Genomic DNA, 24844 nt, shown 5'->3' with positions numbered 1-24844 from the left:
CTCCCAACAGTCGACAGTGGACTAGCACTTGCGCCATCCTTTACTCTCTTCCTAGATGCATTAGCAGGGAGCTAAATGGGAAGTGTAGCAGTCAGGACTGGTATTAGCACTCAGTAGAGCAGGCAGTAGCTTAAGACATTGTGCTACAATGATATTTCATCACCTATTGTGCATCCAGGAATTAAGGGATGCTAGCATTACATTAAGTGTTAATTTATCAAGTTCTTCTTTGCTTGTCTATTCTAGGTTAGCGCTAGCTGAGTCTCAGAGGTTTAAGCTATTGTTCAAAAGATCAGGAGACTGAAAATCTCAGTAACATCTCCAGGGCATACCTACCTTGTACCCCAACTTGATCCTGTTCACCTACACTAACTATAAGTATGTCCAACTCCATATTTCTATTTCATTTACCTTTCTTCCCTTTTCCCCTGTATTTCTGGGTTTTCTCTCCAGGGTCTACATGATGTAGAAGTGAACTGACAATGAAATGATATAATTCTTGTTGGGGTATGACGTTTCTTAGTCTTCAGTTCAATGAAGCTTCAGTTTTGACGTCTGCTTCTTTTTCTGGCAGGGACATGTGTCTCTCCCCCTAGTCTGGTGACTTAAATCCTGTACTCTGCATGTTGAGTGCAGTTCCACTCTTCCTCACCTCTGTGCTGATCTCTGGGAGCTTATGAACCAACCATAAATGGAGACAATGGCCAGGGATAAAAACATTGCTGAGTGTATTCTTTGATAAATACATTATCATGTTAAATACTCCAGGTGGGTCTCTCAGGGATGTTAACACTGGAGTTGTTACTGTTATTGTTTACAGTGGTGGTGATAATGATAAAAACCGGCAGGCTCTGCTGAACTCAGGAATAATATAATCAAAAATTGTGTTCCTTTTCTTTCCAGTTACTATTTTATACAATCTTTCCCCAAACCCTCATTGACTCCACTTAGCAAATATGAATAGTGATGTTCAGTATAGAGCAACAGTTTGCTCCAGATCAAAGAGCTGTACAAATAACAGCGTTGGGATTTAAATTTAGATCTTTTGAAACTCAGAACCTATATAATTAAACACTAACATAGGAAATAAATCTCAGACTAAGGAAACCCCTCTCAGAAAAATGGCCAAATTGTTATAAATTGCTTCATTTTAAACACAATTCTAGAAATCTTAAAAATATATATATATTCAACAGTCTAACTTCAAGGGAGATATACACCAGCTTTCCTGGTTGTATATGGAGAACGAGAGACCAACATCCAACAAGAAAAAACAGTAAAGCTTTGTCCATTTACATCAAAAGTTCTACAGCACGGGCCCGACACGATGGCACAGTGGTTAAGGTCCTCGCCTTGCACGCCCGGGAACCCATAGGGGTGCTGGTTCTAATCCCAGCAGCTCCGCTTCCCATCCAGCTCCCTGCCTATGGCCTGGGAAAGCAGTCGAGGACGGCCCAAGGCTTTGGGACCCTGCACCCACGTGGGAGACCCGGAAGAGTCTCCTGGCTTCAGATCAGCATGGCATCGGCTGTTGTGCTCACTTGGGGAGTGAATCATCGGACGGAAGATCTTCCTCTCTGTCTCTCCTCTCTGTATATCTGCCTTTCCAATAAAAATAAAGTAAGTCTTTAAAGAAAAAAGTTCTACAGCTATTTCCCTAACATCACCCTTTGTGCTACCAAGTTCATGCCTTTGTAGTATTTATGTTGATAACAATCCTGGCTTTTTTTAATAGTACTAAATTATTATATATCCCTTCTCTCAATGGTGTTATACCTGAATGTTGGCTCTCATCACTGACTCTGTTAAGCTAGAGAATAAAATACAGATTTTTAAAGCTAGAAAAAAACTCAAGATTTTTCTTTATTTTACAAATTTGGAAAGTGAATCCCTGATCAATGGGATGATTTGCCAAAAGTCAAAAGCCTTACTAGCCAAGAGCACAAACATTGATGTCAAAGTGGTTTTAATCTTAACCTTGCCACCTATTGGCTGGTTAATCAATGGAAGTGCTATGTAGCCATACTGTATCTCAGGATTATTTAATGCATTTTAATACACCACAGTATATTTTATATGATTGTGCTATACTGTTATTTTGTTGATACTGAACTATGTTATTATGAGAGAAATGGATGGAGCAATGAAGCACACACAGTATTTGGCCTATATAGCACACATTGATTCATCACCATCATAATTTCCATCACCCTAAGAGAACAGAATCCAGGCTGCTGCTTTCTGAATCTCTGTCAACGTGCAGAGTAAGGTCAAGTACACATACTGAGTCAGAGCTCCTCCCCAGTGTCTCCCTCAAGTTGGATCAAGCAAGGCTCCACTAAAGGTGTTCACCCCATCAAACACTGGTTACACAGTAAATCATCACAACGGGCAGTCTACTTCATGTGTCTTTGACCTACAGTTGTGTTTATAGAACTTAAATAGATTTATGTTTTTTGGAAAAGCTGATACCACATTCAACTTTCAGAAACAATGGCTGTTTATGATTACTTTCATGATCTGGCTAATCCAGCCCCTTGCAGATAGCATCTGGTTGAATGAATTACAGGAGAGATTTTCTAAGCAAAGTTAGAGGGCTGAAATCATTTAGCAGTAAAATTAATTATGAGTCATAATGAGGTTAACCTAACCTTCATACATAAAGATAATGTATAATGAGAAAATGTAACGTGAAAGTGAAAGATAAGGGAGAATATAACATGGGCTTTTTGATAAAATAGAAGTCAAACACATTTATTTTGCTTCCTATAAAGTCAGGTGAATGAAACAATGGAGGTGTGATTAAAGATGATGTGTATAGCAGAGTAAATTTCATAGAAGAAAAAAGAAAGACGGTTTGAAGGACAGTTAGTGCATTTTACAGAATGTGAAGTGACAAGAGCTCCTAAAACCACATGCAACTTGCAGGCTCTTTGGAGCTCCAGCTCTGTTTGCATTTTCTTTATTACTTTGAAAAATAAATAAACAAACCTTAAAGAGGTCTGTAAAATCTGCAATGTAAAAGCGCTATTCCACTGATTTCAAACTGTGTCACTTTTCAAACTGTCACAAATACACATACGACATTTTTTCTCACAGGAGTGAGAAAGTTCCACCCATTTTTCTTAACTTTGCTTGCGGTAGGCACTTGTAAACCTCTGGAAAATATTGATGCCCAAACCCTACCTAAGAAATTCCAACATACACATGCTCTCTGCTTGGTGTAGGAGGCTACATTCTGATAAATGTGCATCAAACTGAAGATACCTCAAGTTAAGTATGCATTTAGGGGTCAGTGGCCGAGCACATTAAGCAGCTCCTTGAAGGTATTATCCCACTTGAAGGTATTATCTCTGTTTCCCATCCAGCTGCAGGCTCATGATCCCACAAAGCTGGAAAATCAAGCTACTCATTCGGGAGACCCAGAGGACCAGGCTCATGGTTTCAGACTGACCCAGTCTCAGCTGTTGAGACCATTCAGGAACTGAACCAATATCTCTTTATATTTATACACACTTATTCCATCTATCCAACTGAATATTGTAGTCTAACAACATAGCACACTAGAGAGTATCATATATTTATCCTCAGGATCTTGTATCTTCCACAAAACAGTTTTACCAGTTAGCCTAGGATCTGGTGAAGTAGCCTAGTGACTAAAGTTTTGCCTTGCATGTGCCAGGATCCGATCTGGGCACTGGTTCATGCCCCAGCTGCTCCACTTCCCATCCAGTTCCCTGCTTGTGGCCTGGGGAAGCAGTAGAGGATGGCCCAAAGCCTTGGGACCCTGCACCCATGTGGGAGACCCAGAAAAACCTCCTTCTTCTGGCTTCAGATCAGCTCAACTTTGGCCGTTGAGGCCACCTGGGGAGTACACCAACAGATGGGAGATCGCTCTCCCTGCCTCTCCTTTTCTCTGCAAATTTGACTTTCCAACAAAAATAAACAAATCTTAAATAAAACAGCCTAGGAAACTTTTTTTTATAAATATAAAGTTCTTTTTCTACCAAATGCAGACTGCTTTCTTATCACCATGTGTCAAACAATTTCAAATTCCACCATTGTGTGAATGGACAGTCTGTAGTTGGTTGGAGGCATGTGATGTACATTAGAAAGTTTAAAAACTCCAGAGGCTTTGATGTACGGTCAAGCTGAAGGTGCTCCAAGTATCTGAATCTTTAAATTGTATGTAAGAGACCAAGATGGAGTTCCTGCTTCTGGCTTCAGTATTGTTCAGCTCTGGCTCTTGCCATCATTTGGGGAGTGAACTAGCAGGTGGGAATTCACTCCTCTTTCAATCTTTCTCTCTAGCCCAAGTTTTCAAATACACAAATATTTTAAAAAGCCTTCTTTTCCCTCTCAATATTTACCACCAAACTCCCTTTGTGAATTTTCACATAAGTGTGATGCTTTCATCCATGCAAAAACTATCTGTTGAGTATCTGGATATGGCTATAATCACTGCAGAACACATCATTCCAAGCAGATCTGGCACAGGCTATTGGATATTGTGGAGGAACGGTCAGACTGTCAATCATGGTACAGGTGATATTCTGCAAGTGGTTCTGTGTACAGTGAGGGCACCTGTGTGAGAGATCTGTCCTACAGCCTGGGGAGGTCTGGTAGGCTTCCTGTATAGAGAGATACTTAACACTAAATGTACAAGAGGACTTAGCTGAGTAGAAGATCACTTTTGGGAGAGTTTCAGGTAAAAGAAGCAGCATGTTTCAAGGTCCAGAAAGATGCATACATGACTTCCATGCAGACCTAAAAGTTGAGGAGCATTAAACCTGCTATGTTACAGAAGGTTTGTAATGGCTGGAGAGAAATGATCTTCAGGGAAGATAGTGAGACCAGCAACTGCACAAAGAAGCAAGACTCAAGTAAATCATGAAAGCCCTGACATTATTTGAACGTTTTTTTTTCCCTCCAGCTGAAATAATGGAAAGCAAGATCCTCCTATCTCTCCTTCACTCTGCAAATCTTTCTGATAAAAATAAGTAAATCTTAAATAAATATTATATTGTCGCCTATAGATATACACAATTACTAAGCATGAATTAAAAAGAAGAGCATATTTTAAAAGCAAAATCTCTGCAGCATCATACCCAAATGTCGTGCTCAAAACAAAATGGCTGAGTGGAAATAATCTTATGTGTATAGAAGCATACACATAGAAACATTGAGTGAAATCCTTAGGGTTGTTCCAATGTCAATTTTGAAATCTATCAATTGCTTCAGTCACTCACAGGAGTATCCAGTCTCTCTTGATTGGTCTTCCAGATTCCTTTTATTAATTTCTTCTCTTTGTGTCTGCTTGTCCTAGAAAGATTTGTCAAACCCCATTTGTACGACTCTGGGCCTTTTCCCACATGGGAAGAACAAGGCTGACATAGTTCTCTCCATAAACATAAGCAGCAAGTGACAATGATTTACACACAGCTTGCAAACCTCTGATTACCCAGCCACTGCTTGCTATGTAAACAGGTGTAAACTAAGATTTAATCAGTTTACAAGGGTGGTAAATAATTTAATCTCCCTCAGTGCAGTGCTTGCGAATATAAATGTTTAAGCCAGCATTGATGCTGACATTGTGATGCAAGCATTCAAACTCTCAGCCAGAAAACCTCTGCCCACAAATGGTCCTCATGAGTGTCTGCCAGGGCCAGGGATGCAAGAACAGGGCAGAAAGTTCCAATCATCTGGGTGGAAGACTCGCTTTTTCTTTTTTTTTTTTTTTTTTTTTTTTTTTTTTTTTTTTTTTTTTTTTTTTTTTTTTTTTTTTTTGAATTTTAAGATTTCTCTTTTTTGTATTTTTTTAAATGTTGTCATTATTTTCCATGATAAGGTTTTTTTTTTTTTTTTTTTTTTTTTTTTTTTTTTTTTTTTTTATTATTGTTGCTTACATTGTATTGTGTAGTACAGTTTCATAGGCGCTGGGGATTCCCCCCACCCCTCCCATACCCCTCCCCCCATGGTGGATTCCTCCACCTTGTTGCATAACCATAGTTCAAGTTCGGTTGAGATTCATTGCTTGCAGACACATGCCTAGCATAAAGTTCAGCGTCTTATTGTCCAGATAAGTTCAGTGGCCTCTTGGGGAGACCTTCTATGGTCTGAAAATAGGTCTAACAGAGTAAAGATCCAGTCAGTTAAAAGCCCCAACGAGGCCACAGTATCAATATACAACATTATGGAATTAATTGACATAGTATTGGGTAAACAATATGTTAAAAATAATGCAAGTTCCCTTCTTCGAAACATCTGGGTTGAGACAGTATCAATGACAGGTTCAAAAAAAAAAAAATAACAAACAACCAAACAAAAAATTACAGGTTAAATCAAGGCAAACATGTGGTATCTAATCTTTTGGGATTCGCTCATTTCCCTTAGCATTATAGTTTCCAGTTGTACCCATTTAGCCACAAAGAACTGCATTTTGTTTTTTTTAATAGCTGAGTAGTATTCCATGGAGTAGATGAACCAAAGCTTTCTTATCCAATCTTCTGCTGATGGGCATTTCGGTTGCTTCCATGTTTTTGCAATTACTGATTGTGCTGCAATGAACATAGGGATGCATGTTGGTTTGTCGTAAAACAGGTGTTTTGGATATATTCCTAGGAGTGCTATTGCTGGGTCATATGGTATGCAGATTTTGAGTTGTTTGAGTGTTCTCCAGACTGATTTCCATAAAGGCTGTACCAATTTGCAGCTCCACCAGCAGTGGAGTAGGGTTCCCTTTTCCCCGCATCCTCGCCAGCAAGCGTCGTTGGTGTTCTTGTTTATGTGGGCCAATCTTACTGGTGTTAGGTGGTACCTCATCGATGTTTTAATTTGGATTTCCCTTATTGCTAGGGAGCTGGAACATTTTTTCATATGTTTGTTTGCCATTTGGACTTGTTCCTTTGTGAAATGTTTGCCCATTTCCCGTGCCCATTTCTTGAGTGGCTTGTTTGTTTTGGTTTTTTGGTTGTTTTGAAGTTCTTTATATATCCTGGAAATTAGCCCCCTATCGCCTATATCGTGTGCAAAGATCTTCTCCCACTCTGTGGGTTGCTTTTTTACTTTGTTGATTGTTTCCCTTGCTGTACAGAAGCTTCTTAGTTTGATGAGGTCCCATTTGTTTATTCTGTTCTCAACTGCTATTGCTTTTGGTGTCCTTCTTAGAAAGTCGGGACCTACTCCTAGGTCTTGCAGGGTATTTCCTACATTTTCTTGCAAGAGTTTGAAGGTTTCTGGATGTAGGTTTAGGTCTTTTATCCATGTAGATTGGATCTTAGTGTATGGTGATAGATGTGGGTCTATTTTTTTGTTTCTACAGGCTATCAGCCAGTTGTCCCAACAACATTTACCAAAGAGGCCTTCCCACTTGCTTGAGCTGTCATTGGTCTTTTTGTCAAAGATTAATTGGCTGTATTTGTGTGGGTTCCCTTTTGGTGCTTCTATTCTATTCCATTGATCTTCCTTTCTGTCTTTGTGCCAGTACCAGGCTGTTTTGATAACCACTGCTCTATAGTATGTCCAGAGGTCCGGGATTGTGATTCCCCCTGCTGACTTCTTATTTTTCAGGATGGTTCTAGCTATTCGTGGTTTTTTGTGCTTCCAGATGAACTTTTGAATCATTGTATCCAGTTCCGTGAAGAATGTTTTGGGCAATTTGATTGGAATTGCATTGAAAATGTATATTGCTTGTGGTAGTATAGACATTTTAATGATATTGATTTTGCCTATCCAGGAGCACGGGATGTTATTCCATCTTTTGAGGTTTTGTTCAATTTCCTTTTTAAATAGTTTGTAGTTTTCTTCGAATAGGTCTCCTACGCTTTTGGTTAGATTTATTCCCAAATACTTCATACTTCTCTCTGCTATTTTGAATGGTATCCTGTTGGTTAGATCTTCTTCCATCTTGGTGTTATTTGCGTACACTATGGCTGTTGATTTTCGTTCGTTAATTTTGTACCCCGCCACTCTGCCAAACTCTCGTATAAGTTCTAGCAGTTTCTGTATTGAGTCTCCTGGTTTTTCTATGTATAGGATTATGTCATCTGCATATAGTGAAAGCTTGACTTCTTCGTTTCCTATACGTATGCCTTTGATTTCTTTTTCTTGTCTTATGGCCTCTGCAAGTACCTCTAGGACTATGTTGAATAGCAGTGGTGATAGCGGGCACCCTTGTCTTGTTCCAGATCTCAGTGGGAAGGGTTCTAGCTTTTCTCCATTCAGTATGATACTGGCGTTGGGTTTTTCATAAATTGCTTTGATTATGTTGTGGATTTTCCCATCTATGCCTACTTTGGCTAGAGTTTTTAGCATGAAGAGGTGTTGGATTTTGTCGAAAGCTTTTTCTGCATCTATTGAAACTATTATGTGGTTCTTGTTTTGCTGTTTTTGGATATGGTTTATAACATTTATGGATTTCCGAATGTTGAACCATCCCTGCATCCCAGGGATGAATCCTACTTGATCCGGATGAATGATCTGTCTGATGATTTTTTGAATTCTATTGGCTAGGATTTTGTTGAGAATTTTAGCATCAATGTTCATCAGAGAAATAGGTCTGTAGTTTTCCTTCTCTGATGGTTCTCTGTCCGGTTTTGGGATTAAGGTGATGTTGGCTTCATAGAATGAGTTTGGGAGGGTTGCTTCCTCCTCTATTGTTTTGAAGAGCTTGTAGAGGATTGGGGTTAGTTCTGTTCGGAATGTTTTGTAGAATTCTGTAGTGAAGCCGTCTGGGCCTGGGCTTTTTTTCGTTGGGAGATCCTTGATGACTGTTTCAATCTCTACCTCGGTTATGGGTTTATTTAATTCTGCAGTTGCCTCCGGACTGAGTTTTGGTAAGTGGTGGGAGTCCAAGAACTTTTCTATTTCTTGGTGGTCCTCAAATTTGTGGGAGTACAGTTCTTTGTAGTAATTTCTAATTATTTTCTTAATGATTGCAGTGTCTGTTGTTATGTTGCCTTTTTCATCTTTAATGCTATTAATTCTCACTTTCTCTTGTTTTTTTTTGGTCAATCGGGCCAGTGGAGTGTCTATTTTGTTTATTTTCTCAAAAAACCAACTTTTTGATTTGTTGATTTTATGTATAGTTTTTTTGATTTCTATTTGGTTTATCTCCTCCCTTGTTTTGATGATTTCTTGTTTCCTATTGTGCGTGGGACTCTTCTGCTGCTGTTTTTCCAGATCCTGGAGGTGTGAGGTTAGTTCCTGTATTTGGCGTCTTTCTTGGGCCTTGACATGCGCTCCGATTGCGATGAATCTACCTCGTAGCACTGCTTTGGCGGTGTCCCACAAGTTTTGGAATGTTGTATCAGAGTTTTCATTGGTTTCCATAAATTTTTTGATCTCATCTTTGATTTCTTCTCTGACCCAATGTTCGTTTAATAGCATATTGTTCAATTTCCAAGAGTGCGTATACTTCTTGGGGAGTTTTGAGTTGTTGATTTCCAGTTTCATCCCATGGTGGTCTGAGAGGGTACATGGTATGATACTAATGTTTTGGAAGTTGTTTAGATTCGCTTTATGTCCTATCATGTGGTCGATTCTGGAGAAGGTGCCATGCACCGCTGAGAAGAATGTATAGTCTGTGGCCTTAGGATAAAAAGTTCTATATATGTCTACTAAGTCCAGTTGTTCTATTGTTTGTGTGAGCTCTGTTGTTTCTTTGTTGAGTTTTTGTTTCGTAGACCGGTCCATTGTTGTTAGAGGTGTGTTGAGATCGCCTACAAGAATTGTGCGGGTGTCTATGTCTTCCCTTAAGTCTGTAAGTAATTGCTTTACGTAACTAGGTGCATTAAGATTCGGTGCATAAACATTAATGATGGTGATTGCTTCTTGATGGATCATTCCTTTCACCAGTATAAAATGGCCTTCCCTGTCTCTTTTGATGTTAGTTAGAATGAAATCTATCTCGTCTGAAACTAGGATAGCTACCCCAGCTTTTTTTTCTCGTCCATTAGCGTGAAATATCTTTTTCCATCCCTTCACTTTCAGTTTCTTTGCATCCTTTCTGGTTAGATGCGTTTCTTGTAGGCAACAGATGGTTGGGTCTTGTTTGATGATCCATTCTATTAATCTCTGTCTTTTGATTGGTGAATTTAGACCATTTGTGTTGAGAGTTAAAATTGAGAGGTTGCAATTTTGCCCTGCCATGTGTTTGTGTTGTGTATGTGTTGTTGCCTATGTAGTTGTCTTGTTTGTGCGGCCTTTAGTTTGGAGACCTTCTTATTTGCCAACTTTGTTTGTGATTTGCCTCCTTTTTGTCCGGGACTAGCGCATTTCTAAGGAGACTTTGCAGGGCTGGTTTTGTGTAGACATATTCTTCTAGTTTTTCTTTGCTATTGAAGTATCTGATTTCGTTCTCAAATACAAATGAGATCTTTGCTGGGTAGATTATTTTTGGTTGACAGTTGTTTTGTTTCAGGACTTGGAAGATCTTTGTCCATTCTCTCCTTGCTTGTAGGGTCTCTTCGGAGAAGTCAGCAGTAATTCTGATGGGTTTTCCCCTGTATGTGATCTTTTCTCTACTTCGTACTTGTCTCAGGATTCCTTCTTTGTCTTCATTGGAGTAGAACTTGAGCACCGTGTGTCTGGGTGAAGATCTCTTTGGATCATGTCTGTTGGGAGTTCTCTGTCCATCCTGTATGCGGGGTGGATTCGTGTTCCAAGTGTTTTGGAAGTTTTCCTGTATAATTTCATCAAGCACTGCTTGCATCCCAGATTCTCTTTCTACTCCCTCGGGGAGGCCGATGATCCGAATATTCAATTTTCTAAGGTAATCCTTCATCTCTTGCATCATTTTATTAGTTTTGCTGAGGTTTGTCTCTAGCTGTTTAATTCGCTGGGCACTTTCATTTTGTGTGTCTTCTGTTTCAGAGATCCTTTCCTCTGCCGCATTTATTCTGTTGATGAGGCTTTCAATTTTATTCTCTTGGGCATCCAGTTTGGTTTTGATTTGTTGTATTTCGGTGATTATGCGGTTCTGGTAGTCTTCCAGCTTTGTGTCCACGTCTCTGAGAAATTTTAGCATTATTTTCATCAATTCCTTTGCTGGTAACACGTCCATGTCTTCATCTCGCATCGCCGATATTGATAATGGCTTTTGGCCCATGTTTGGTGGGGTGCTGGCTCTTTCATCTGGAGCACAGCTCTTTCTAGTGGTTTTTCCCATTGCGTTGGTGTATTCTGGTAAGGCAAATGGACCCGTGTGTTGAGGGGCTGTCAGGTGCTTTCCTGTAGAGATTGGAGCCTGCAAGCGTGGTGTTGCCGGGCGTGGTAATTTTCAAGGCACCGTTGGTGCGTTCTCAGGGCCCGGGGCTGTAGAGCACCACCTTGGGGGCCCAGTGGATTCCAGGCACACTCTGGGCACCTCTTCTACAGGTGTGCCACCGCAGGGCGTGGAGGGATGGAGGCGCTCTCTGGGCGCGCCCCCTGCACGGGAATCCACAGGACGTAGAAGGTTTTATGTGCTTTCTCCCTGCGTTCTCCTTGTCAGGGACTGCAGGGTTTTTCAGAGCCCGCCTGGTGTGTCTCCCACACACAAGACTGTGGTTGAGGCACTTTCTGGGCGTGGCTCTTGTGCAGTGATTCCACCACTCGTGGTGTGTGTGTGGCTCCTCCTCACAGGACCGTAGAGGAGGTGTGACCCAGGCGCCCTGTTAAAATAACTTCTCAGCGGGATCGCACAGTGCCAGTGTGGCACAGGAGATTTCAGAGCTCTCCCGGTGTGTCGCCTACACTCAGGACTGCGGGGTGGGAGGCGAGGAATGGACAGTTCACACTATGGGAGTGGCATCTGCGTGTCAGGGACACACAGCGCTACACTTCCCAGTTCAGCACCCTCCTGACTCCTGCGCTACGGAGGCGGCTGCTGCAGGCGGGACCGCCTAGCCCAGCCCGGCGCGGCGCTCAGAGTCCTCCTGGTGCTGTCGCCCACCCACAGGGTTTCAGGGTGTCGGGGATTCCAGACTCCCACCAGCAGCCTCCGCGCGCTGAGATGCACTGGCCCACTTAGCGCAGGAAGATCTGAGGCGCTTTCCCGGGACCTTTTCAGCCACCAACACGCACCGCTGTTCCCAAGGCACAGACCTGACAGTTTCAGGTTGCGCCCCTTGTGTTCTCAGAGGCTGGAGCCTCAGCAGGGGGTGGGGAATGCGGAGGCTGCCACGTTAATCCCCAGCTCACCAAAGTCCGGCTGCTGCAGTCTGCTTCTGCTGTTGTTGAAGAATTCCGCCGGCGACGATCCCTCCGATTTCCCTGTCTCCAAGCTGGCCGCGTCTCCCGTCAGGCCGCTCTCAAAGGTGACTCAGCAGGTCTGGAGTGGGATGTCGGCTTCTCTACCTTTGCCCTGCTCCGTTCTCGTTGTTCTTCCGAGTTGTGTGGAACTTTTTGGCTCCACACTGTCCCAGGGAGTTTCACGGACCTCTCCCTACGGTTTCCTGCCGCTCCTCTTCGCTGCCTCTGCAGCACTCTAACCTTCTCTCACTGAACTCTCCCTCATAGCCTTTCTCCTACGTCGGCCATCTTCCCTTCGGAAGACTCGCTTTTTCCAACATCAAGCTCAACCATGGACCCGGAGTGCTGGCGAAGTACGTCTCTACGTCTCTACCCTTAATTTCTCCTAGTCCCAAGACATTTCTCTCTTCCTCATTCATTCTTCACCAAACTATTCTGCAAATGTCTGAAATGGCTTCTGCTGTGTCAAAGAAACATAAGAGAGAGAAAAAGCAAAACAAGAAAAAAAAAAAAGTAAGGTTCAGGCCAGTTGGAATAGCATTCTTACTCGAAGACTACCTGAGCATTCACCATCCGTCCATGTGTAACTATGGTCATTGCATTTGGATTCTATGAAAATCATGTGCTATGTGCTGTTGGTTCTCTAAACTAGTTTTGAAAAAACACAGAATCTGAGTGCTGCCTACCATGAATACACCATTCATAACCTCAGGTTCTAGTGAGTTTGATTCTTCCCTTTGGCTAAGTCGGAAGGAAAGGAGCTGTCTTTGGGCCTTTCCTGGTGTGGAAGGCATGGAAGCCTACGTAAGCAAAGATGAGAATACAGAGAAAGGGTGGTAGTGAGCTAGAGAGGAAGCTGCCTCATTTTCTTCTGCCCTCTTAGACAACTGTAATTTACAAGCAAAGTTTCTATCTCCTGGCACCATTGGTAATCCCATGCCATTGTTAGTTTAAAAAAAAATCATAACAATTAAGATGGCCATTCTTTGAATAAGTCCTGGAAAACAAATGGATTTGATTTTCTCCTGTACTTACAGAAGAGATCATAGGAAAAGAGCCACTACCATTTATCAAATCTGTGGGGATTTCTTCTCTAAATGTTTTTTGGTTGTTTTGCCTGTTCAGAAAGTATTTTTCTGAAACCGTTTTGTTGAGCGATTGACATATACCGTGCACCACTCCTAGCTATGAGCCTAGGAGTTTTACACACATAATGAGCAGGAAGGTGAAGACAAGACCATCATCACAACAGCAATGACTTACATGTGTTGACATATACTTTCAAAAATTAATATACAAAGTTTTATATTTTACACACATTATTTCATTTAGTCTCTACATGAGCCCTACCAGATAGATGTTAATGTTATTGTCGTTTCTGGCCTTGTGTGAATGTGTCCCCCCCGCAAAAAAAGACATGTTGACAGTTATTCTCAATGTAACAGTGCTGGGATTTGGGGCTCAACAGGAGGTGTTTGGGCCATGAGGGTTCCACTTTAGTGAATGAATGAATGAATACCAACTAAAGATGCACACAAGGCTATAAGTTCAATCTCCTGCTCTCTTCTCTATATCATGCTCTCTGGCAAGGTGTATGTAACACAGCACAAAGACCCTCACAAGTGCAAGGGCAGACCCTCAATAGAGCCCTCCGAGCCCCAGAACCGTGAGCCAAAGGGCAGACCCTCAACAGGGCCCTCCCAGTCCCAGAACCGTGAGCGCAAGGGCAGACCCTCAACAGGGCTCTCCTAGCCCCAGAACCCTGAGCCCAGGACAGACCCTCAAGAGGGCCCTCCCAGCCTCAGAACTGCAAACCCATAAGTTTCTATGGCGCTGTTTTACAGCAGCGCAAAGCCAAGTAAGCCGGTTTCCGTTTGACAAATGCTAAAACTGAGTCAGAGAAAGTTCCCAATCTGACAAAACTACAAAGATGTATCAATGGGGACCAGTTAGGTGGTTTCTCCCAGAGCCTGAGAGTAGATTACTCATCCTGAAAGAGGATACGCCAGGACAGAGTGAGAGTCAGGTGACATGGGACACATGAGAGGTTGCAATTCTGACAATCACTGTTGAATTTAAAACAGCAACAAACAAGCAGCACCTACCTGACACCCTGGCCTCTCCCTCAGGAGACAATATCTTTAGAAAACACTGCAAGTCATCCACCAGTTGTAATAAGCAACAAACGAAGAGAGATACAGAAAAACAAACATTCAAGCAATGGGCAGCCCAAAAGGTCTTCATATTATCTCCAAAACAGGAATGTGGGATTTCTAAGAGGGAGGGAACAAGGACAAGAGGTGAGAGGAGGAAGGACTTTGGAAGACAGGGGCACTCCGACTCACCTCCTGCTGTTGCTCCCCACACTGGGCTCTACATAATAGCCTGGTTTGCACTCGTATCTGCAGATGGTGCCCACATCATGGTTGCGCTGGAGGCAGTGAGGCAGGAGCAAGTTGGCATTTGGAATAACCGGAGGAGCGTCACACTCTAGCTTGCAGTACACTTCTGGGAGAGACCAGAGTCCGTCTCCGAGGCATGTCAGCCATGGGTTCCGTCCTGATCCAGGAAAGAGAAGCATGGGGTGTTGAGAACAGAGTCCAGACACAGAAGTGGAAATCAGACAACTAACTGGCATTCTTTGAAATGCATGTTATTGTTGAGTAGGATCTCTGGATTCTTACTTCAAATGCTCATCTGACACCTTGTTACCTACGGAAGACTCCCATGGTCCCCATTACAGAGTTAGAGTCAGATAACCATTTCTCAATATGAACAAAAGAATGGCTATTATCAAATCATTACCTCACTTCCTATCTATAAATAATAAAATATATCAGAGAGCATCATGGAAGCACCAAGGTAATAATTGACAATACTTTAATAATGCATACCATTGCCAGGCACTGTTTCAAGTCTTTTATGAGGGTTAACTCTTGTAAACCTCAAACCTCAAGGAAACCCAAAGACATAAATCCTGTTATTCCTTCTTACTGTGCAAATGAGAAAGTTAGAATTTTTGTAATTTCCCTGAGTTGTAAGGCACAGAGTCAGGATTTGAACTCCGTCTGATTGTGAAAATCTATACTTAAATATCATAGCCCAGAGCCCTACATATGTCATTGCTTCTCTCAGAGACACAGAATGGACTTCTCACAGTGGTGACATCACCCATCCCAGATCCAGTAAATCATAATCTCTTGGATAAGGTGCAGAAACTACATTTGGAACAAGTCTCCTGTGTACTTGTTGGGCACATTGTAAAGTCAAGAGCAACAATGAGAGTTCATCTTCATTGCTAACCGACAGTATAGCTGGGTACAAATCTTATAAGGAGACTTTAAGAAATCCATTGAAAAGTGGAATGAAAAGGTACACTTATTTGGTGAAAAACATCTTAAAATCAATGTATGGATATTCATTTATATATTCATATATATATGTAACATTTTCCATGACTTGAGAGAGATCTTTCACTTGCTGTTTCATTTACCTAAATGTTTGCAATAGCCAGGGCTGTGCACACCAAGGGCAGCACCCTGGAAATCAGCCCATGATCTCCCATGCATGAGGATGTTGGGGGTCCAAGCACATGAGTTGCCTCGTGCTGCCTTTCAGCAAGCATGAGTAGTAAACTGGGGTTAGGAAAGAGCTAGGACTCAAACCAGCACCCCATATGGGAATCAAGTATCATAAATGGTAATTCAACCCATTGCCCCACAACACCCACTATTCCTCCATGAAGTTTTTGAACTCCCTTTGCGTAAATGTGTTCTTACTTTTAACATAGAAATAAATACATCTAACTCATAGGTGATTGCAATATTACATTTCAAAATAGGCATGGTTTAATATTTCTAGATGACAAATCATATCACGGCAATTTTACTGGTTGGTTTGATGCTGGGTGCACAAAGTCCACTAAAAACAGAAGAAAGGCTCCTTCAAGAGGTCCTGAGCTGGTATACCTTTTAAGTAGTCAGAAACAAGGAGTAGTGATGCTCCTCATTGCCGATATCACAGAGGAGGGTAACACAACAGAGCCAGTGGGAAGGTGTTTGCAAAGGGGCTTGTCGTGTCTCAGTGAATGCGGGGCTGAAGAGAATTTACGTGTAGTTCCTGATCATCTAGACAGTACCTTGAAGCTTGGCTGGTGGGACACAAGATATTGAGCAGCGTTTCAAGTATCCGGTTCCTTCTGAGCAGGAGAAGGTGGCATAGTTCACCAAAGATGAGTCAGGAATGCCACAGTCCAGAGGCGTGCAACTCACAACCGTGTCCCAGTAACCAGATGAGCATGTGAGCAGGATTTCCTTCTAGAAACAGAAATGTCAGCTTTGTCAAGTTCACACAAAAAGGTTTATCAGAACATTTGTAGTTCCCAGACTTTGAAAGCAACCCATCGAGTATTTGTCCACCTATTGGGGACAGACAAAATTATTGTGGTGTTCTTCTTGTTTATTCCTCCTGGTTTTCATACTTCATCTGCCCATGCCCAAGCCTGATGCCGAATGATGAACCCTGTCTGCTACTATGTGAGAGTCACTGACGGCCAGGGCTTCTGTGCACCAGATTTGCTGCTTGCCCTGCCTTTGCTCTTCCAGATAGTCCCACTGTACTCTCTTTACCCTCTTTGTCCCCAGGAATGACTCCAACCTGTCCTGTGTTCAGAATACTGGAGAGGAAGCGGGAGATGGATGCCAGGGGCTTGGTTTTCCTTCTTCCAGAAGAGGCTGCTGCTTTTCCTGCATCACCCAGCAGTTCTCTCCCTGCAGGATCCGCCCTTCCTTCCAGGGGCTCTTGTACTCCCCGCAGTCTATTTGTCAGAATGACCCCTGCATCCTGGGATATTGCACCATCTCCTGGTGCTTTCTCGAGATTCTCCCTACACCTTTGTAAGGAGTCCTTTTGTTAAATTCTTTGAAAAGCCTCCTTTATTTGAATGTGTCAAATGTTTCTTGCTGACACTTCACTCATAAGCAAGGGAACACTACTATTGAAAATATCATTGAGAATGGTTCAGATATCTCAACACAGCTGAAAACGACTGCATCCAAAGCACTATGCAGATCTTGCAGTGAATCTTGATAAGTTCTTGCCCTTTCCTAGGGGCTATCATTTCAGTAGGGCAGTCTGGGAGCAAGGACCAAGACTTATAATGAACAGTGTCCCTCTGGAGCTAAGAAGTGGCCAAAACAGCAAATCACATGTTGAAACACTGACTCAGGAGAAGTCAGAAGGAGGAGCACTGGATAAAAGGAGAAGAAAAGGATTCAGCAAAGAAGGAAGCATATTGGTGGGAATCTACATTGATTCATTACAATCCACCATTGTGTTTAATTACAGAAAAGTATTCACTATAAAGAATGCAATGACAGGGCCATGTGCGGTGGCCTAGCAGCTCAAGTTCTCACTTTGCACATGCCGGGATCCCATATGGACACCAGTTCTAATCCTGTTGGCACCACTTCCTACCAGCTCACTGCCTGTGGCTTGGGAAATAAATCAAGGACATCCCAAAGCCTTGGGACCCTGCACCCATGTGGGAGACCAAGAAAAGGCTCTGAGCTCCTGGTTCTGGATCCACTGAGCTCCGGCCATTGTAGCCTCTTTGGGAGTGAAACAGCAAATGGATGACCTTTCTTTCTGCCTCTCCTCCTCTCTTTATATCTGACTTCCAAATAAAAAAGTTAAACGAGGGCCCGGCGGTGGCACAGTGCTTAAGGTCCTCGCCTTGCACGCCCGGGATCCCATGTGGGCGCCGGTTCTATCCCGGCAGCCCCGCTTCCCTTCTAGCTCCCTGCCTGTGGCCCAGGAAAGCAGTGGAGGATGGCCCAAAGCTTTGGGACCCTGCACCCATGTGGGAGACCCCGAAGAGGCTCCTGGCTTCGGATCAGCATGGCATCGGCTGTTGCGCTCACTTGGGGAGTGAATCATCGGACGGAAGATCTTCCTCTCTGTCTCTCCTCTCTGTATATCTGCCTTTCCAATGAAAAAATAATAAAAATAAATCTTAAAAAAAGTTAAAAGAAGAATGCAGTGATAAAAGAAATAGAAAATTGAGAATAAGTAAAGAAATAGCATAAAAATAAAGCCATGTATACATTATACAAAGGGACTTCAAGAAGTTCATGGAAAACTGAAGATAAAAGATGGGATTGCCCTGATGAAAATAAACTTTCAAAAGATTGTTTACTTGTCTAGGAAGCGAAAGTTATTGCTTTCTCTGATTTATTTCTCAAATGCCTAAAACTTCTGATATTGGACCAGGCCTAAGACTGAGATGAGAATTCAGTCCAGGCTGGCTACAATGGTCACAGGGACACAACAGCTGTGTCATTACAGCTATACCCAAAGTATGCATCAAGAGGAAGCTGGAATTGACAGGGAAGCCCATATTCAAACATAGCACCCTGATAAACAACAGCCACCTTTGCTCCAGTCCAAACTGAAAGTCCCTTTGTGCTCCTGTGTGGTGACACAAAGGCACCACAGGGGCTGAAATAGGGACTGCTCTCACTGAGCAGGGAGAAAGTACATCTGGGGAAATCGTCAAGAACAATTACATGGGGAAGATATGATCTCTGAACATGATCAGGCTTTCTTAGCTGTAAGAGGAAGGTATGAGGATGTCCGGGGTGAGGGCAATGGAATGACCAAGGGTCTAGAGACCTGTCAGCTCCTGGATTGCTTGGGGAAACTATGGCAGTTACTTTAGGACCTGGGATGCCAACGATCAAAATCACAGAAGGAAGTCTCTGTGCCTGAGACAGTCATCCCTCCAGGAGACAATGGCAACACCAACTCCATAATTCTATGGTTGCCAACGGCACCTGTCACCCAACAGTGACTCCTGACTGGCTGCTTCTCGTCGCTGCCTCGTGTTTCCCTGCTGCCTGCCAGAGGGACCCAGTTCAAAGCCAGACACATTTTTCTTTTTAGTTTCAGTTCTTGTGTCAACAAAAGGCAAATATCCCTACTGTCTTGTGATGATGAGCTAGGGCTGTTTTTTTTTTTTTTTTCATAGAACCAGCCACGGGTGACAGAAGCGTGGTGAGCAGGACAGCACCGTTGCTGATTCCAACATCTGGTTGGCAAATAAGTCCCATCTTCCCTTTCAAGACCAGATTCTGCCCCTTACACACTTATCACAGCCTGGCCATCTGGCTCAAGCCACTAATTATTTGAAGAACATCTCTTAACCTAACTGTGTTGCCTGGTTTTTCTCCTGGCTTTGCCGTGTACTATCTGTTTTGTTTTCAATTTGCTCCTAATTTTGACATATTGTAAGCCTTGTCTTTTTTGCTCTCCCTTCGTTACTTATCACAGAAGTATATTCAGGTCGTACCTTTTTGCTTTTACTTTTTCATTCCTCTCCAATTCATTTCTAGTCACTTGATCTCAGCCAAAAGTCTGAGAAGCAATCTCTTTCTAAAGTAGACAAAGCTCTGAGATGAGATAGCAGTAGATGAAAAGAACTCTGTTGTTCTGACTCACAGTATCATGGACCAAGAAGTCAGCGCCTTGAGGCAAAATATAAGCCACCTGAAATACAATATCTTGTCTTTAAACTTGGACTATCCAAATGAAATGCTCTCACAAGTTCATAACCTGTTAAGCAATCAACTGGCACAAAATGGGGGGAAATTTAGCCTTTTACACCATTGATATCTGACTAACAATCATGTGGCCATGTGTCCTCCTGAACCCATATCTTCCCTTTTTGCTTTATAAGCACCACTATCTTCTATCCAGTGAATCCTTTATTCCATTCTAAAGTCTTGTTTTCTAATGGCTGGTTTCATGCTTCAAGTTCATCTGTAAAGCATTCTACACTCTGAAGGAAAGCATGAACGGAAAGTTGTTAGTTGAGAATGCATTATTGTGCTCATAATGATGGCAGCCTATCTATGTGCCTATTATTGTGTCAGTAGCTTTCAGACTCATTTTTAATCTGTCCCCAGAGTAACCCAATGACTTCAGTCCCTTTACTCTTTTTATTTTGCAAATGTGGAAACAAACAGCAAGAGATTAATTTTTTTGTTGTTTGCTTTGACCCAAAATTGCACACCTAATACATGGCAGAGTTGAAATTTCATGAAGATCTGCTTCCTGAGTCACACTCTAAATACGTTCTACTACCTCTATATCCCCTTGACAGCCTGGGAAAAAAAAGGTGCTGCCAGATTTTAAAGGTGAGTTGCAGAAATCTGGAAAATAAAGCCAGAATAGAATCATAGTAGAATCTGTTCCCTGAGAACATATGCAGTTTCAGCGCTGTCTATTCAGCTCTCATAGTGAGGGCTGAGGAGGACAAACGGACAATTGATTGCATTAGTTGATTGTAACCCAGTTGGCCTTTTAATTAAGGACAGGTCTAAATTGTAGCTTTGTCATCTTGAAGGTAAAAGTGGGAAACATAATTTTTAACCAAAAGGTTAAAAACACGGGAAAGAAAAACATGTACTCACTGCCCACCTGGAGAGATAATTTATGTCCCCTAGTTAATCAGAGCTGCACAAACTCTTTCATCCTGCTTCCCTTTGCTGATTAGAGTTCCCACTGGTTCCTCTTTTGAGCCCTTCTCCAATCCAGCCATAGAAAAGAGCTTAAAGAGCTTCCTTCCCCAGGGCCTGGGTCTCAATGACCATGTGCTTCCAACTCACCTGAATGGGTCTGAGATACTTCCCACTGCTGGTTTGAAGAACAAACCCTCTTTGGCAGGTGATAGCACACTCCATGTGACCTGGGCCATGAGAGGTACAGTTCACCATGTCTGTGTGGTCAAGGAGCAGTGGTGCACAGCTGTCGTGATCCCCACAGGGCCGGTGGACACAGCTGGAGATAACAAACAGAGGCATCTTAGGACTGGGTGAGAACCCAGGGGCAACAACAATGACCATGCAGATCCCACTGTGAAGGGCCCCTGAAATAGAGACAATGATATTTTTTCCCCATAAACCTCATTCAAATCACCATCTTCTTCTACATTACCTAGATGATAAATAAAAGCAGAAGGGGGAAAAACAAAACAGTGACCAGACTTTGAATGGCTCTGCTGGGAAACTAAAATGGTGATGGGATGAGGCAGGCAGCAATGCCAGGAGTTCTGTATGATGTTCAGTGAACGATCACGGGGCATAAAAATGACATCCCCATGAATAACAGGCACAGGACACAGCTGTGGAACAAATGCTGCAGGTGTCTGGATGAAGAGTCTGAACAACAGAAGTGGTAGGAAAAAAATTTCTCCTTACTGGTTGATATGGAAATAACTTTGACACTGAGACATCCATAGGTATACACACACACCGCTGAATATAAACACAGGTTAAACAGAGCTAACTGAGCTCATTAAAGAAAACTCACATGTACTGAATCCCCACCCCATTTCTGATTTTGAATGAGTGCTTCCAAACATGTCAGCAGAGAACTGCTGCCCAGATCACCAGGGCCAAAATCAACCAAGATAGGGAGGGAAAAATACAGATCCATTGGTTCAAGGAGGCTCAGCCAGGATCCCAACAGCAGCAAAGAGGCAGTGGTGCAAAGAGTTACCATCATGCAAAACCCTACGGATGAAAACTATGACATTGGTCCCAGGCTTTCTGGGTTAGAATTCTGGCCCCACCCTGTATTAACTGCAAGACTGAGAACTACTTTTTTCCCCTGTGTTTTGACTTCTTCTATAGACAGAATGGAAGGGTCCGTGTTTCATGGATCTGTTCTGTCCCCAGTTTAGTTTCCTGTGTTGCTTGCTGCTCCAGGCCCAGGTGCTGCACCCTCTGTTGTCATCATTCTACTTAACAATCCTAGCATGTACCTGTGCTCATTTGTGGATATTTCTAACAGGCCTTACTTTCCCAAAAAAATCCTAGAAATCTGTGTCCCAGCGGGATGTTAAAGATAACAGCCTCCTGACATTTCTCTGTGTCTTATAGTCATGTACGCATTTTCTTGCTCTGTAATTACCTATCCTTTTATCCACTAGGCAATTAGTATCTGAGTGTCTCCTAAGTGGTGAATCTCCTGACTGGATCTTGAGCTTCTTGAAGAAAAAATATTCATTCGATATTATTTTTAAAGTTCCTGTTTTATTCTAGTTTCTTTGATAAAAAAATGTGACTTTCTTGCACTTTGTAAGAATTTAAAATTTCCCCTTTACTATTCAGAATAAGTTTTTTAATCCATCAAATACCTTTCTACAACATAGCTAATAAAAATTTGTCAAATCAAATTTATTCATAGTATAAACAGCAAAGTAAGTCTAGGCCTCCAAAAAGAACATCAGTTAAAGTTCATAGTGTTCTGAAATATAAACCTACCTTTATGAAACAATGATCCAAGTATCTTGCTCTACGCATTTATTAACAATGGATTAACGAATATTATTATTTGCAATGATTTGGTCTGAGTATTGGCAGTTTAATAAGGACCACACCCTAAAGGAGCTCACAGTCTAGGGGAAGGGGAGACTAAGAAAATGTTTTTGCTGTCCCATTCGGCATATCTTGATAAAGAAGCTGACTAGTGACCACCTTTTACGGGATGAAATTAGAATGCCTCCTTAATTATGTTAAAAATTCCATGGATGCCACATGCCATTGATATCCAAAACATAATACATTCTTTCACACACTGAAAAAGAGTCCTTTCTTCTGGTTGGTGTCAGTGTATTACCAAGAGATCAGGGTGGAAGAGCCCGCACTGCTTCCTAGTGACTTCATCTAATCAATCTACGGCATCTCTGAGGACAAATACACGCTGAGACACAACACAAAACAGATACTCCAAGTGAGCAACTCCAAGGACAAAGCTTCAGGAGCCACTGCTGCTGCTGTGGACGCCAACCGGAAAGCCCGTGCAGCTCCACCCACCAGGGAGGAGGAGGAGCAGTGTGAAATACAACCAAAAAGACTCCAAGGAAAGGACCAAGCCCAGACCTGTTTATGAAGTGAGAAATGGTTTTAAGCCAACTGCTGCAAATTCCTTTACTAGCTTATATTTCCGTTTGCTTCCTTTTTAAAGAATTTGTTTTATGAGGATGGTTTTTGTCAGGTCGTTAGCTTCTGATGGCATCTGGTACCAATTTTAGACCTCCCTCCCTTGCACCCCAATCTGAAAACCCTGATCCTGCTTCTCTTCAGGATAGCCATTGTTTCTCTAAGTTGGGATTTCGTGATCTCACCCTGCAGAGCATTGTCCTGCCTGTCTAACGCTATGTAAGCTTGGAGAACAGGATGACAATGCTAATAGTAAAAGGTGCTTGTCTTGAAACTTCTCAAAGTTTTCTTTTCAAATATTGATGAGAATGGCAGAAGTGACATATAACAATGCCCCACGTAGGTGGAAAGTTGAGTGTTTGTCTTGGTTTGACATACAGGGAAACTGAACTCTTGGAGACTGCCTGGGGCACCCTAAGGAGTCAGAGTGAAATGTTCAGATTGGACCTAGATGAGCCCTCCCAACTCAGTGCCGGCCTAGACCCTCAAGCCATACGATTGCTTTCCTCTTGGCTTTCTTCCACGTTCTGGAGCCAGCAGCTTAGCTGGGCTGAAGCCAAGCAGGTTCTCAGTAGGGTATGTGAAGGAAAACCATAGCACATTTAATAGTTCCTCTCTGTTTTGAGCAGCTTTCTCTGAAACAACAGCAAACCAAGCAGCAAGGTCCGTTCAGCCGCTGCTGTATCCAAGATGCCCTGCTAAATGTGTTTTCTCCTTCAGCAACACCTCTTCACTCCTCCATTTGTTTTTTTTCCAGATCTTTTCCCATCACAGTATCTTCTCAGGTAAGCTCTGATGAACCAATCAAACATGATTCACAGGCATTTCCATTTCAACAATATACACTATTTTAAGCCAAAAGGTCACATATTTCATGCCTGAATCTTACGTTAGGAGGCTCTGAGAAATCACACTGTGCACACGGGCACCTGCCCACACCTTTAACTATGCTTTTGTCCTCCCACCTCTCTTACAAGCCTAATCTCTTTCATCAGCTCCTCACTCCATAATTTACTGCCGAAGGGCAGGCTTTCTCAGCCATGGGTGAGCAATAGAGACACTTCGGCAGCTTTGAAAAACCTTAACTCGGGACTTAAATCCAGGGAAAAGAAGTGGTGATTTTGTAGTTCCATGGAAGAATCTTAGTATCTGCAATGTTTTTTGTTTTTGTTTTTGTTTTCAGATTCCAAAAAAATTGATGTTCAATAAGATTGGAGACCTAGCACCATGAATACTTAAATCTATATAAATTGAAAGAAATATCTATAAATCCTATAGGCCAAGACAGCAAACTAGTGAGGCTGGTTCCAGAAAAGAAACTTTTGTCCATAACCATCTTTTAATGGACAAAAAAACCAAATTGACATGTAGAAGCCATAGCATAGGGCAAAGTCATAAAACATTTCCTCTCTTGTGATAAATATTCGAGTTACAGCCAGAAAGAGAAAATAATTAAATCCTGAACTTCGGATAATAAATTTCTGGCTGCTTCAGAGAAAGTTTTATCATAGGATTGGATGTGACCTCAATGAAGAAAGTGCATTCTAAAAGCCAAAAGAGATGTCCTGCAAAGCTACCTCTGAGTCTTCAGACGCAGGGCACAGGGACAG

The 24844-nt window shown here is 42.4% G+C and overlaps 1 protein-coding gene across 1 annotated transcript in view; it reads right to left on the bottom strand.

The window, feature by feature from the left end:
• The window catches only part of PAPPA2 (pappalysin 2), a 226694-nt gene that overhangs the window by 57340 nt on the left and 144510 nt on the right, over positions 1-24844 (bottom strand). The window contains exons 14-16 of the mRNA XM_040984308.1: positions 20898-21069; positions 16370-16547; positions 14577-14790 (exon numbers count right to left, since the gene is read on the bottom strand). Coding sequence (XP_040840242.1) covers positions 14577-14790; positions 16370-16547; positions 20898-21069 — 564 coding nt within the window. The remainder of the gene's footprint in view (positions 1-14576; positions 14791-16369; positions 16548-20897; positions 21070-24844) is intronic.

The sequence above is a fragment of the Ochotona curzoniae genome, unplaced genomic scaffold, assembly GCF_017591425.1.
Source record: "Ochotona curzoniae isolate NIBS_2020 unplaced genomic scaffold, NIBS_Ocur_1.0 contig_4105, whole genome shotgun sequence".
Classification (NCBI taxonomy): Eukaryota; Metazoa; Chordata; class Mammalia; order Lagomorpha; family Ochotonidae; genus Ochotona; species Ochotona curzoniae.
Note: the sequence above shows the minus strand (reverse complement) of the source record. Positions and strands in the feature narration are given on the sequence as shown.